The sequence below is a fragment of the Muntiacus reevesi genome, chromosome 10 (genome assembly GCF_963930625.1).
Source record: "Muntiacus reevesi chromosome 10, mMunRee1.1, whole genome shotgun sequence".
Lineage (NCBI taxonomy): Eukaryota > Metazoa > Chordata > Mammalia > Artiodactyla > Cervidae > Muntiacus > Muntiacus reevesi.
The window spans coordinates 75,642,771-75,659,130 of record NC_089258.1 but is presented as its reverse complement, the minus strand read 5'-3'; the positions used below and the strand labels follow the sequence as shown (position 1 = coordinate 75,659,130).

At 38.3% G+C, this 16,360-nt stretch overlaps 1 protein-coding gene across 1 annotated transcript in view; it reads right to left on the bottom strand.

Annotated features, from left to right (window-relative positions):
- Positions 1-16,360, bottom strand: part of LOC136176389 (disintegrin and metalloproteinase domain-containing protein 18-like) — a 101,483-nt gene that overhangs the window by 32,994 nt on the left and 52,129 nt on the right. The window contains exon 17 of the mRNA XM_065946539.1: positions 6,606-6,711. Coding sequence (XP_065802611.1) covers positions 6,606-6,711 — 106 coding nt within the window. The remainder of the gene's footprint in view (positions 1-6,605; positions 6,712-16,360) is intronic.

The window sequence follows — 16,360 nt, the reverse complement described above, 5'->3', positions numbered from 1 at the left end:
TATGGTGTTAGAAAGTGTTCTAGTTTCATTCTTTTACAAGTGGTTGACCAGTTTTCCCAGCACTGCTTGTTAAAGAGATTGTCTTTTCTCCATTGTATATTCTTTCCTCCTTTGTCAAAGATAAGGTATCCATAGGTACATGGATTTATCTCTGGACTTTCTATTCTGTTCCATTGATCTATATTTCTGTCTTTGTGCCAGTACCATACTGTCTTGATGACTGTGGCTTTGTAGTAGAGCCTGAAGCCAGGCAGGTTGATTCCTCCAGTTACATTCTTCTTTCTCAAGATTGCTTTGACTATTCATGGTTTTTTGTATTTCCATACAAATTGTGAAATTATTTGTTCTAGTTCTGTGAAAAATACCGTTGGTAGCTTGATAGGGATTGCATTGAATCTATAGATTGCTTTGCATAGTATACTCATTTTCACTATATTGATTCTTCCAATCCATGAACTTGGTATATTTCTCCATCGATTTGTGTCCTCTTTGATTTCTTTCATCAGTGTTTTATAGTTTTCTATGAATAGGTCTTTTGTTTCTTTAGGTAGATATATTCCTAAGTATTTTATTCTTTTCGTTCCAATGGTGAATGGAATTGTTTCCTTAATTTCTCTATTTTCTCATTGTTAGTGTATAGGAATGCAAGGGATTTCTGTGTGTTGATTTGATATCCTGCAACTTTACTATGTTCATTGATTAGCTCTAGTAATTTTCTGGTGGAGTCTTTAGGGTTTTCTATGTAAAGGATCATGTCATCTGCAAACAGTGAGAGTTTTACTTCTTCTTTTCCAATCTGGATTCCTTTTATTTCTTTATCTTCCCTGATTGCTGTGGTTAAAACTTCCAACATTATGTTAAATAGTATTGGTTAGAGTGGGCACCCTTGTCTTGTTCCTAACTTTAGGGAAAATTCTTTCAATTTTTCACCCTTGAGGATAATGTTTGCTGACGGTTTGTCATATATAGCTTTTACTATGTTGAGGTATGTTCCTTCTATTCCTGCTTTCTGGAGGGTTTTTATCATAAATGGATATTGAATTTTATCAAAGGCTTTTTCTGTATCTGTTGAGATAATCATATGGCTTTTATTTTTTAATTTGTTAATGTGGTGTATTACATTGATTGATTTGCAGATATTGAAGAATCCTTGCATCCCTGGGATAAAGCCCACTTGGTCATTCATGATGTATGATCTTTTAAATATGTTGTTGGATTCTGTTTGCTAGAATTTTGCTAAGGATTTTTGCATCTATGTTCATCAGTGTTATTGGCCTGCTTTTGTGTGTGTGTGTGGTTGGTTTTTTTGTTTTTTTTTGTTTTTTTTTTTTTTTGGTGGCGTTTTTGTCAAGTTTTATTATTAAGGTGATGGTGCTCTTATAGAATGAGTTTGGAAATTTACCTTCCTCTGCAATTTTCTGGAAGAGTTTGAATAGGATAGTTGTTAAGTCTTCTCTAAATTTTTGGTAGAATTCACCTGGGAAGCCTTCTGGTTCTGGGCTTTTGTTTGCTGGAAGATTTCTGATTACAGTTTCGATTTCCGTGCTGTTGATGGGTCTGTTAAGATTTTCTATTTCTTCCTTGTTCAGTTTTGGAAAGTTGTACTTTTCTAAGAATTTGTCCATTTCTTCCAAGTTGTCCATTTTATTGGCATATAGTTGCTGATAGTAATCTCTTATGATCCTTTGTATTTTTGTGTTGTCTGTTGTGATCGTTCCATTTTCATTTCTAATTTTATTGATTTGATCTTTCTCCCTTTGTTTCTTAATGAGCCTGGATAATGGTTTGTCAATTTTATTTATCTTCTCAAAGAACCAGCTTTTGGCTTTTTTTATTTTTCCTATGGTCTCTTTGTTTCTTTTTCATTTATTTCTGCCCTGATTTTTAAGATTTCTTTCCTTCTCCTAACCCTGGGGTCCTTAATTTCTTCCTTTTCTAGATGCTTTAGGTGTAGAGTTAGCTTATTTATTTGACTTTTTCCTCATTTCTGAGGTAAGCCTGTATTGCTATGAACCTTCCCCTTAGCACTGCTTTTACAGTATCCCACAGGTTTTGGGTTGCTGTGTTTTCATCTTCTTTCCTTTCTATGCATATTTTGATTTCTTTTTTGATTTATTCTGTGATATATTGGTTATTCAGCAGTGTGTTTTTCATCTGCCATATGTTGGAATTTTTAATAGTTTTTCTCCTGTAATTGAGATCTAATCTTACTGCATTGTGGTCAGAAAAGATGCTGGGAATGATTTCATTTTTTTGAATTTATCAAGGCTAGATTTATGGTCCAGGATGTGATCTATCCTGGATAAGGTTCCATGTGCACTTGAGAAAAAGGTGAAATTCATTGTTTTGGGGTGAAATGTCCTGTAGATATCAATAGGTCTAGCTGATCTATTGTATCAGCTAGATACAAAGTTTGTGTTTCCTTGTTAATTTTCTGTTTAGTTGATCTATCCATAGGTGTGAATGGGATATTAAAGTCTCCCACTATAGTTGTGTTATTGTTAATTTTCCCTTTCATACTTGTTAACATTTGTCTTACATATTGCAGTACTCCTATGTTGGGTGCATATATATTTGTAATTGTTATATCTTCTTCTTGAGTTGATCCTCTGATCACTATGTAGTGACCTTCTTTGTCTCTTTTCACAGCCTTTGTTTCGAAGTCTATTTTATCTGATATGAGTATTGCTACTCCTGCTTTCTTTTGGTCTCTATTTGCATGGAATAACTTTTTCCAGCCCTTCACTTTTAGTCTGTATGTGTCCCTTGTTTCGAGGTGGGTCTCTTGTAGACAACATAATAGGGGTCTTGTTTTTGTATTCACTCCAGTATTCGTGTATGGAAAATTTCATGGACAGAGGAACCTGGCGAGCTACAGTCCATGAGGTTGCAAAAGAGTCAGACATGACTGAGCATGCACGCATCAAGATGTGAAGATTGAAATGAGAGAGGGATTCCATTTCCAAATCTTTTTCCAAGTTTCTCTTCCTTCCAGTCTCATTTTTCTTGTTTCTCAGATTGAAATAATTCTTTTTATTGTTGCTCTATTCTCTTCGTATAGAATGTATCTCAAAATATCTTAAACCAGCTTTACATGATAGATCTTTTTCTAGTCTGTCTATTGAAATTCAAAGTCCTTTTCCAAAGTACATTCTCTCAAAATTTGCATTTATCATTGAATTCTTGGAACTGACAATCTGCTTGAATTCCTGGAATCTGCTGAAAGCAGATGAATTGAGCTATTGAATTCCAGTCTCATCTAGTGATTTTATTTTGGGAAAATTCATATACTACCATCATCGCGGATGAAGTTCATGTAAGTCATGCTTGCTAACTTTCACAGTTCCTTCCACCTTTTCTTTTCCTTCTTCCATATCTTAGACCAAGGGTGGCACACATACATCTGGTCATCAGAGAGAGATTGAGACTGACTTACCACCACCTTCTGCCTCTGTGGGCATCCACTGTGGTGTAACTCCGTCTGTACTCAATTGCTTTCTAATAAGCTGTGGCTGATTGTATTCCATCTTTTAGAGATTATCAGGCTCTCTTCATGAGATCGTCCTTCATCAGCATTCACTTCATGATTCCAGACTTTGTCTTTTAATCTGTTAGTTTTCCAGTGTTGGGGCATGTGGGAAATTCTGCATTCTTGACACATCATAATTAATCCATAGCAGACTCACGTGGAGGCAGGTTGTGGAGGGTACTGTCTTAGTTCCATTGAACTAAACACCTTCTTCAGCCATTTGTAGTTTTCATAAAGGAACCAAGTTGCTTTCTAGCCATGCTGAGTGTGGTGCTTACCTAAGGGTTTTACTTTTTTTTTTTTTTTCTCCTTCTGATTTTGCCCTGGGAGTTAAAGAAAGTCCTACTTCTCTCTGGAGCACTTGAGTTTATCTGAGTTTTTTTAAACATGTTCTTCTCACTCTGTTCATTTTTTTTTTTTTTTTAATCAACATCGTCTTTATGTCCTCTTTTGGTTCTTGAATCTGGCTCTGTTACTATTCTTTAAGCCACCTTAAAGTATAGTCACCACCAGAAATCTACCTATGTGTAAAACTTGATGAATTTGGTGATAAGGACATGCCCGTGAAATTATTAGCATCATCAAGGACATAAACATATCCATCACTTCCCAAAGTTTCCTCTTGCCCTTTGTATTATAATCATTATTTTGTGGATGTGGTAAGAACAGTTAATAAAAGGTTTAACTTTGGGGAAAAGTTTAAGTATATAATAACGTATTTTTAAAAGCTATAGGAATTAAGTTGTATAGTAGATTTCCAGAACTTACCCGCTGCTATCATTTCCTAGCTTTACTGAGGTAGAGTTGACAAATAAGATTATAAAATATTTAAAGTGTACAACTTGATGCTGTGATACATGTATACATTGTGAGGGTCTTTCGTGACAGCTCAGTTGGTAAAGAATTCACCTGCAATGCAGGAGACCCCGGTTCAATTCCTGGGTCGGGAAGATCCACTGGAGAAGAGATAGGCTACCCATTCCAGTATTCCTGGACTTCCCTTGTAGCTCAGCTGGTAAAGAATCCACCTGCAATATGAGAGACTTGGGTTCGATCCCTGGGTTGGGAAGATCTCCTGCATAAGGGAAAGGCTACCCACTCCAATATTCTAGTCTGGAGAATTCCATGGACTGTATAGTCCATGGGGTTACGAAGAGTAGGACACGACTGAGCGACTTTCACTTTCACTTTACATTGTGAAATGATTCACCCTGTTAGGTGAATTAATACATTCATCATTTCACATATTTATCCTATTTTTGTGTGTGAATACATTTAAGTTCTACTCTCAACAAATTTCATTTATATAATAATTATATAATTCTATTGCCTAATTATATAATAATCATATAGTGTTCTCACCATGTTATACATTAGATCTTCAGATCTTATTCATCTTACAACTGAAAGCCTGTATCATTTTACCAATTTCTGTTTTCCACTGGCAATTACTTTTCTACTCTCTGTTTCTATGAGTTCATTTTGATTAGTACAGCAGTATTATAGCAAACAGAATTGACAAGGGAAGGCATTATTGCCATGATCTTGATCTCAGGGTTAATACTACCAGCTATTACCGCTAAGTATAGTGTTAATTGTGGATTTTCCATTTATTGCTTTCTTTATGTTGAGGTATAGTCTTTCTACACTAATGTGAAGAGAGTTATTATAATGAAAGGATGTTGAATTTTGTCAAATGCTTTATCTATACCTACTGAGATGATCATATATTTCTTATAACTTTTTTTTTATTAATATGGTGTATCACGTCAATCAATTGGCGGATATGAAACCATCCTTACATCCCCTGAATATTACCCACTGGATCATGGTTTATGTTCCTTTTAAAGTATTGTTAAATTTGCTATTTTGTAAATTTTTTCATCTATGTTCATTGAGGATATTGGCCTCTTATTTCTCTTCTGGTAATGCCCTTGTCTGTCTTTGGTATTAGGGAAATGCTAGCATTGAAAAATGATTTTGGAAGTGTTCTCTTCTAATTTTTAGAAGATTTTAGTTAATCCTTTTTTTTTTTTTTTTTAATGTTTGGTAGAATTCACCAGTGGACTTGTTCATTCAGATGTTTTGATTGCCAGTTCAATCTTATTTGTTATTAGTCAGTTCAGATTTTCTATATATTATATACAGTACACGCTAGTACTTCTCTCTTCAGGGAGAAACAGGGTAATGGACATTTTTGCCTGCTCCTTCTGTACATGGGCTGGGGGTATAGCATCAGAGTGTGTATGTGTAGGAGTGCTCCTATGTCCATTAAGAAGTGCTTAACAGTGTGGGACTCGTTAATGGAAGTGCCATTGACTAACAGTGTCAAGTAGTTTGGAAGCCTGTTCCCTGGGTGTTAACTGCAAAAACTGTGGTGCAGACATGTGTATAAGCTTCCAGCAGGCGATAATGGTGATTTGGATTAGGTGACAAGGAGATGCTAAAGGAGGAGACTGCTGGCATTCCAAGTCCCTGGACGGGATTAAATCAGAAACTTTTAAAATTAGAAGCCTGACCCTCAGTCAACAGCTTTTAAAGTATGCATATGGACTCTTTTCCAGGGAAGACAAGGAGATGAGCATTTCTGCCTGCTCCTTCTAAGAACTCCTTTGTTTGCTACATTCCTGTGGGGTTTGTGAATGGAAGTCCCTTTGGGTATCAGAATCAGGTGACCTGGGGACCTGACTCTCAGGCAGCAATGCAAAAGCTAGGGTGTAGAAATGTGTACCAGTTCCTTATAGGGATATATTGGTGACTTGGAGTGGGCTACAAAGAGATGGCAGGGAAGGTGTCTCTCAGTTTAGGAGATGAGTGATTCCATCTGTTCCCTCTGCACTGAGCCCACTTTCTGCCTTCAGTAGTAAACACCAAACTTCTCTTAGTCTCCTTACTAACAGGGGGGAAAAAATTAAGAAAAAAAGAGAGCTAAATTGCATAAAAGGAAAATATATATAATGTTATTTGAAAATATTCCCCAGATACACAATTTATTGTCCATTACTATTTTATGTCTCCTGACAAGAAATAGAGACATTTTATAACTCAATGAAACAGTCATTTTCTATATACATACTTTTGCTCACAAGGTAATGGTTGGGAATTTTCAAAACCACAGTTTCCAAAACTATTATGCAAAGAATTAACTTCTTCAAAACAGGCAAATGGAGCACCTTGAGCACCTTAAAGTGAAAAACATGTCCATTAAATTATTATTCTTAATGTAAATAAAATATTTTTCAATAAAAAGCTAATGAAACATGGCATATACAAAAAAAATTGTGGTCTTGGTCATGCTTTTTTTTCCCCCCTGTGTGTATCTTGTCAATGGGCTTCTCAGGTAGCTCTAATGGTAAAGAAACTTCCTGACAACACAAGAGACAAAAGAGACAGAAGGTTTGATGATTGGGTCGGGAAGACTGCCTGGAGGAGGGCATGGCAACCCACACCAGTATCCTTGCCTGGAGAATCCCATGGGCAGAGAAGCCAGGAGGGCTATAGTCCATGGGGTCGAACAGAGTTGGATATCACTGAAGAGAGTTAGCACACACCCTGTCAATGCAAGTAGAAAGAAATGACTGTCTTATCTGATAGAAAATAGAAAATGATTATCTCTATTGTAGCAAAGTACCTTATGGTTAAAAACAATTTGCTGGCCCCTCCCTGTGAGAATGCCTTTTTCCTAGTCCAATGTACATCAGGCTTGACCTTGCAACTTGCTCTACTTAATGAAATGAGTGAGTTGAAACATCAGTTGGGGTAAAACCTTCAGAACTAGTAGATGGGGTGCCATATTCTCTTTTTTTCCCTCTTGCAAGATAAGCAAGGTTTTAAGTAGAGGCTCTTTAATCAGTTTGGGTGTCACAGTGAAGGCAGAGCAGAATATAGCAGAGCAATTTTATTAGATACGTAAATCTCAGAGATTTGAGATTCATTTCCATTTCAATAAACAGAAAGACTGGTACCTAGATGTGGAATTCTACTGTAAAATGCACCTAAAATGTGGCGTTGTAATTGAAGCCTGCCAGTAGATGGCAAGAAAGAGAGTAATGTCCTCTATACAATGCTGAAACTTCTAGAGGAACTATCTTTTTAACATTTTAAAGGTAAATAATGTCTTTAGTGAGCTTACTTCCCTGGGCAAGGTGGTCAGGAAACAGAAATGTGTCTTAATTACTCTTGACTGATTTTAACCAAATGGTGCAAGTAGTCAAGAAAGAGATAAGGCAAACTCAGAAAAAGAATCAGTTATTTCAGAAACAGGAATAAAAGAAAATAAAGTTCATACTACAGTCACTTGGGTGGATGATGACAGGTGCTAACTGATATAAACTGGGAAGTCATTATGTCCAGTTGGTTGTTCTGTGCCTAATCCATGGTGAGTGGATTTTATTGTTTGTTTGTTTTTGGTGACTATTAACCTGATGGATTAATACAAAGATCTTCACATTCTTGTTCATCTCCGTGTGTCTTTCCCAGAATTCTTGTCCATAATCTTCTAATCTCTTTGCATCCAGGTTCACCACCAACCACCCTGGCCCTTTGTCACTGTCCATAAATACATCTATAATCCAATCTCTAAACATTTCTTCTTCATAGGAAATGAATGATCACATGGTCAAAATCTTTTAAGGCATCCTGCCAAGTGAGACTGTAATGTGGCTACTATCTTTTTTCCATTTATAACCAGTTACTGAGCCAACACACCTATAAAACTAGCCTAGGCTTATTCCTTCTGCATTCACCAGTCATAATGAAATCCCATGTATCCATTGGTATGAGTCAAGGAGAAGCAAAGGTATAAGAGGGTAGGAAGGCATACTGTTCTAGATTTCCTGTTCATGAATTTTTCTTCTGCCTCTTTTTTTCTTGAGCTTGAATCTGAATGAATGAATGGCTTCTATCTATCGAACCATCTAACCTAAAGGATTTTACATAACTGAGCTTATGATGAGTAGTTCTCAGTATATGATCACTGGATATCTGAAAGCCAGATGGTTTATCTCTATAGGGGCCAGTAGTGTGCCCAGAGTTGTCAAGTTAGTGCAATTTTCTAAAACATAGCTAGAACAGGCCTCCCCCGTGTTTCAGAGGATGGTTCAGCACAGTTTTGCTTCCGGAACCTCAGGGAACTGCCTTGCTATTTTCCTAAGAAGCTTGATAGAAGCACAACATGGCATTTATTTTTCTCATAATCCACACCTCTAGTAATGGGTCTTCTGTGTTTTATGATTCAAAATGCAGGGCTGTTTGCATTGCAGCTTGGATACACTGCAAGGGCTTATTCTGTTTTTTTTACCTCCCTCAATATTAGCAACATTTCACGTCACCTGGTAAGTGGAATCAAGCAGCACTTCCCCATCTACTGCCTCTAGAACCCAAAGAAGACTACCTTTGGGTACCATAGTTGTTTCTTTTCATATGAAATGCAAGATACCTACGGTTTGTCTTTTACTTTGCAGAGGGCGTCAGGTCATGCCCCTGATCACTGGACTCCTAAAACTTTCCTGATATGACAGGCTCCTAAATATTTCTTCAGGGTATCTCCTGCCCTTTTGTAACACATGTAGTTTACTTAGTCCTCTTACATTCTAGCTTGTTGTTGTTTAGTCACTAAGTGGTGATTGACTCTTTTGCGACCCCATGAACTATATATTATATACTAGCCAACCAGGCTTGTCTGTCCATAAGATTTCCCATGCAAGAATACTGGAGTGGGTTTCCCTCTGCAAGGGATCTTCCCAACCCAGTGACTGAACTGCATCTCCTGTATTGGCAGGCAGGTCCTCTAACACCGAGTCATGAGGGAAGCCCATTCTAGCTACATTTTGCTTATCCAGCCAGGTTAGTACAAAATCAGTGATAGTGTGGATCAACATGACCTTTTCTGGGATGCCCAAATCTCTTCAACTACATGTGGCTGAATGTAGCTATATTTTAACCCTAAATTAATACCATCATCCATTCCATGTGAATGAAAACTGCTTCTCTTTCTCTTTTCAGGTAGGAATAGAAAAGAATATAAATATTTGCCAAATCAACAGCTGCACTCTTTTCAAGTAGGAATAGAAAAGAATAAAAATATTTGCCAAATCAACAGCTGCACTCCTGACTCCACATATATAAGGTCACGTTGATCTGCTCTAGTATAGTTACCACACTGGCAGAGCAGGTACATTTACTTAATCTACTACTTGCTGATATTTACAATAGATACTATTATCTTCCAGGGACCATCTGGTTTCTGCAAGTGTCCAGTTGGGTCATTGGTGCAGATATTGTATAGCCAACAAGTCTGCATCCTTTAGATCATTAAACAAAGCACTAATTTCTGGAAGGACTTTCTCCATGGCCTCCCCAAACTGACCAAGGACATAATAATGGCATTGCACAAACTACCATGATGTGAACTACAATAATACACTCTAGGACTGAGAAAGAACTACTAAATGAACCTGTGAATCTAGTGGACCCATTATAAACTGAAACTTGGCAAGGATTCTTAATCATTTCCTGACTCCTCTGAGTGCCCGCTCTCATGGAGAGACCATGATGAAACTGGGCTTCTGAAAATTGCTTAGAATTTGAACAGGGAATTATGATATTCAATAATGTAATCTTTTTCAGTCTCTCAGTCATCCTTTTTTTTTTTTATTTTCTTTGATGGTACAAAGAGGACAATACCTTTGTAGGTTGCCCATATAACACAATAGAATAGAAACTATATTCTATAATATTAGCCATCTCTCTGACAGTTAGTAAATCAGGTATCCACATCTGCTACTCTGTTCCTGATGCTTATTATAACAATTTTATACAGCTGTTCCAGGCACTGCTATCTGATCTTGATTTTTTTCAAGATCTTATCATGCCAATTGCCATCAGTGAACCTCTTTCTATATTATCCCCTCCTACCATCATTGCCTTGGCCTGCGGAGAAGGCCATTATTGAAATACATGGTGATTCTGATACTCTTCTCACCAGCACATCCCAAGGCCTTGGTCCTTGCTGTTGGGCTTAATTATTTGACCTTACACATGTAGTATGTACGTTACAGAATGCCCACTTCCCTGAGCCTTTCCTTCCTTTACTCCACTAAGTGATACAACAATTCTTTCATTTAAAATTCACTTAGAATGGGCCACCATACCATCACCATGCCTATTTAACTTATATGCAGAGCACATGATGAGAAACTCGGGGCTGGATGAAGCACAAGGTAGAATCAAGATTGCCAGGAGAAATATCAATAACCTCAGATATGCAGATGACACCACCCTTATGGCAGAAAGTGAAGAAGAACTAAAGAGCTTCTTGATGAAAGTGAAAAAGGAGAGTGAAAAAGTTGGCTTAAAGCTCAACATTCAGAAAACTAAGATCATGGCATCCAGTCCCATCACTTCATGGCAAATAGACGGATTAACAGTGGAAGCAGTGTCAGACTTTATATTTTGGAATCCAAAATCACTGCAGATGGTGACTGAAGTCATAGAATAAAAGACCCTTACTCCTTGGAAGGAAATTTATGACCAACCTAGACAGCATGTTAAAAAGCAGAGACATTACTTTGCCAACAAACGTCCATCTAGTCAAAGCTATGACTTTTCCAGTAGTCATGTATGGATATGAGAGTTGGACTATAAAGAAAGCTGAGCTTCAAAGAATTGATGCTTTTGAACTGTGGTGTTGAGTCCCTTGGATTGCAAGGAGATCCATCCAGTTCATCTCAAAGGAAATCAGTCCTGAATGTTCATTGGAAGGACTGATGTTGACATTGAAACTCCAATACTTTAGCCACCTGATGCGATGAGCTGACTCAGTTGAAAAGACCCTGATGCTGGGAAAGATTGAAGGTGAGAGGAGAAAGGGACGACAAAGTATGCGATGGTTGGATGACATCACTGACTCAAGGGATATGAGTTTGAGTTAACTCCAGGAGTTGGTGATGGACAGGGAGGCCTGATGTGCTGCAGTCCATGGAGTCGCAAGGAGTCAGACGTGACTGAGCAGCTGAACTGAACTGAACTGAACTCACCTAGAATGGACCATCACGTTATTTTCATTGTTTTTGGAAACAATCCCAACAAAAATGTTTACTATCTTCTAGCATCCATGCAGAATGTTGATTCCTCTGTCTTGGGAGAATGATTCCATAACAATAGACTCTCTCCTACCAAGTCTTATGGCCCTGATCCAGTCTTATGACAAAGCACTCTCAGAATCCAGTTCCATGTATATCCCATGGTTTCAGTTGTAACAGCTAACTAGGACCTACAGCTCTGTTGGTGTAGAGCTCTGCTGCTGTTCAGTCACTAAGCAGTGTCTGACTCTTGGTGATCCCATGCACTGCAGCACGCCAAGCTGCCCTGTCCTCTGGAGATCTTGAAGTTTTCTCAGGTTCATGTCCATTGAGTCTGTGATGCTTTCCAGCCATCTCTTCATCTGCTGCCCTCTCTTCCTTTTGTCTTCCGTCTTTCCCAGCATCAGGGTCTTTTCCAATGAGAGCTCTGTTACTCTCATATAAGCTCCAGCAATCTGGGCTCTAATTTAAGAGAGCTCTGTGTCTTAAATCTATTTTAAGTTAGCGGCCAAAATATAGGGGAAGAAACTTAGAGGTATACATTTTGTGTGACAGGTGTCCACTACAACTTGGTGCTTGCAGAGGACATTTGCCATCTGCCTCTGCTTAGATGGAATCCTCTGCAGCTGCAGCTGTTGACCTTCGACCTGCCCTGAAGGGAGTTCAGGGTGGAGAATGAGACATTCTGTGCTCCAGGAAAACTGATGGAACAGGTCTTTAGATAGTTAGATATTTTCAGGAACTGATTTCATGATCCCAATCCTTACATCTCCTCATATCTAGAAAAGCATGAAGTCCCTTAATGGTGACATCTGCTCCTCATGCTAGCAGAAAACCTTTTGTAAAATATGCACTCAATTGCATGTACTCCACCTTCACCATAATTATATGCATTGGTCTTCTCCCACTACCTCTTTGGAGCAGTTTCTCAGAACTATCTGAAGGGCTGTCTCCCACGCTGCATCCTAATCTTGCCCCAGATAAAACAACTTGCACACCCACATTGTGCATCTTTTCTTTAGTTGACACAGACTTCTGCATTATTTTCAAGCAAGGGGAACATCCCTATGCCAGATTGGGTGCAGGTGTTGGTATGATAGGGGACAGTTTGATATTTTATAGGTTCAAAAGTTTCAGAGAAGTCTGGACTCTCAAAAGTTTAGGGGACATATCCCATCCTCAATGCAAGATTCTCATTTTCTTCCCAACCAGATTCTCAACCCTGGCAAAATAGATTTGATTGATGATTTAACCTTGTCTGGAGTTCCTTCAACTTGGGAAGTCTTCAACTTTCTCTATCCTCTGATTTGAACTATATAAGTTAATAGTTAATATAAGTTAATAATACAATATTTAATATAAGTTAATAATAATGACTATATAAGTTAACTGTATAAGTTAATAAGTTAATAGACTTCCACTCAGTCTGAATTCAAATCATCCTATTGCAGGGAAGAGCCAATTCTGACTCCATGTTGGAACTGTTTCTTTGACTTGCTTTTCATCGCTTTGGCTATTATGAGTATACATAATGGTCTGCCTCACAGAACCCTGCTACTCTGCCTGAATGTTAAACTAAAGTGCCTTTGTTCAGTTCTCTCCCATTCTGCTTTTTTAATTTCCTCACCTCCCCCATCTCTGTTCTACAAAAGAACCTGATAAGATGGTTGTTCTGAAACTTTAGTCTGCTATCTTCTTGGTCAACTGGCTTTCTGAATAAAGTCATATTCCCTACCTCAACACCTTGTCTCTGGATTATTGGCCTGTTGTGTGGCAAACAGAGCAAGCTTAGACTTGGCACCAGTATCTTTTTGCTGTCTTTTCCCAGATTCCAATGTTGCTTTGTAATAGTGATCCAGTCCCATCGCCCTGGTAATTACTATTTCCCCATACAGTTCACTCATACCAGCTGATGCGAGGTATACCCTGTCACTAGCATTCTATCCCTGTTCATTCTGTGAGCACATTGTCAGTTTCCGCCAGTGATGAGGTGTTCATCGATTACCTGTTAGTGAGTTATGTCATTCTGAAAATGTATCTTGGATTTTCTCACACTGCTGTCAGTAACAAGAGTTAGTGGCTGGAGCCTCCAGAAGTCAGCCTCTGGATGAGGTACAATAGGCAAACTATTAGTGATCAGATCATCCAGACCATCGGGAAGTGAGAGGAAAGTGACAGGAGGGAGCAGAGAAGAAATCAAACTAAGATGCAGGCCCAGCAAAGATTTCACCCACTACGACCAGCTAGCTGTGGAGAACAAGTGGGTGAGTTGACAGCTGGAGGCCCTCTGATGACACTCAGCAGTATTTTTCTTGTCCACTACAACTGATTTTCCTTTCAACATTCTAGTTTCTTTCCTTTAACTGCACTTTGTACAATTAGGAGCTTTATGTTTCTTTGGCATATATGTATTTACTGTCTTTGTCTCTTGACTCTAAGATCTGTGAGTACAGTAACCATGCACATGTGTCCAACTTGAATATTATCAGCCCTGTGCACATACATTCTCACTATATATATATTTAATTGGCAAATATGATGAATATGATTGACTCTACAGATGCTTTAAAAGTTTCATTTTACTTAAAGAAATAATGCAGAATGTAAGCAATTTTTGTTAATCTGTATGCCTCATATAGTAGGCTACTATAAGAACTGCTTTTTGCCCTATAGTTTTTGGCAACAACAACAAGAAAAATGCCTGCTCGAGATAAGAACCAAGTAAATGAATCAGTTCAGTTCAGTTCAGTTCAGCTGCTCAGTCATGTCCGACTCTTTGTGATCCCATGGACTGCAGCACGACAGGTCTCCCTGTCATTCACCAACTCCCGCAGTTTCCTCAAACACATGTCCATTGAGTTGGTGAGGCCATCCAATGATCTCATCCTCTGTCGTCCCCTTCTCCTCCTGCCTTCAATCTTTCCCAGCATCAGGGTCTTTTCAAATTAATCAGGTCTTCAATCAGGTGGCCAAAGTATTGGAGTTTCAGCTTCAGTATCAGTCCTTCCAATGCATATTCAGGACTGATTTCCTTTAGGATGGATTGGATGGATCTCCTTACAGTCCAAGGGACTCTCAAGAGTCTTCTCCAACACCACAGTTCAAAAGCATCAATCTTCAGCGCTCAGCTTTCTTTATAGTCCAACTCTCACATCCATACATGACTACTGGAAAAATAGCCTTGACTAGATGGACCTTTGTTGGCAAAGTAATGTCTCTGCTTTTTATTTATTTATTTATTTTTATGTCTCTGCTTTTTAATATGCTGTCTAGGTTGGTCATAACTTTCCTTCCAAGGAGTAAGCGTCTTTTAATTCATGGCTGCAGTCACCATCTGCAGTGATTTTGGATTCCAAAAAATAAAGTCTATCACTGTTTCCACTGTTTCCCCATCTATTTGCCATGAAGTGATGGGACAAGATGCCATGATCTTAGTTTTTTGAATGTTCAATTTCAAGCCAACTTTTCCACTCTCCTCTTTCACTTTCATCAAGAGGTTCTTTAGTTCTTCTTCACTTTCTGCCATGAGGGTGGTGTTATCTGCATATATGAGGTTATTGATATTTCTCTTGGCAGTCTTGATTCCAGCTTGTTCTTCCTCCAGCCCAGAGCTTCTCAAGATGTACTCTGCATGTAAGTAAAATAAGCAGGGTGACATTATACAGCCTTGATGTACTCCTTTTCCTATTTGGAATCAGTCGTTTGTTCTGTGTCCAGTTCTAACTGTTGCTTCTTGATCTGCATACAGATTTCTCAAGAGGCAGATCAGATGGTCTGGTATTCCCAACTCTTTAAGAATTTTCCACAGTTTCTTATGGTTCACACAGTGAAATGTTTTGGCATAGTCAATAAAGCAGAAGTAAATATTTTTTCTGGAACTCTCTTGTTTTTTCAATGATCCAACAGATGCTGGCAATTTGATCTCTGGTTTCTCTGCCTTTTCTAAATCTGGCTTGAACATCTGAAAGTTCATGGTTCAAGTACTGTTGAAGCCTGGCTTGGAGAATTTTGAACATTACTTTGCTACCGTGTGAGATGAGTGCAATTGCACTATAACTTGAGCATTCTTTGGCATTGCCTTTCTTTGGGATTGGAATGAAAACTGACCTTTTCTGGTCCTGCGGGAACTGCTTTGTTTTCCAAACTTGCTGGCATATTGAGTGCAGCACTATCACAGCATCATCTTTTAGGATTTGAAATAACTCAACTGGCTGGAATTCCATCACCTGCACTAGCTTTGTTCATAGTAATGCTTCCTAAACCCACTTAACTTCACATTCCAGGATCTAGTCTGGTCTGATCTAGTCTCGTCTAGGTCAGTGATCATTGTGATTATGAGTTTTGAAGATCTTTTTGAGTAGTTCTTCTGTGAATTCTTGTCACCTCTTCTTAACATCTTTTGCTTTCTTTATTTTATACCATTTCTTTTCTTTTTTGTGCCCATCTTGGCATGAAATATTCCCTTGGTATCTCATTTTCTTGAAGAGAACTCTAGTCTTTCCCATTCTATTGTTTTCCTCTATTTCTTTGCATTGATCACTGAGGAAGGCTTTCTTATCTCTCCTAGCTATTCTTTGGAACTCTGCATTCAAATGGGTATAAGTTTTCTTTTTCCTTTGCCTTTCACTTCTCTTTTTTTCACAGCTATTTGCAAGGCCTCCTCAGACAACATTTTTGCCTTTTTACATTTCTTTTCCTTGGGGATGTTCTTGATCCTTGCCTCCTATACGATGCCACAAACCTCCATCCA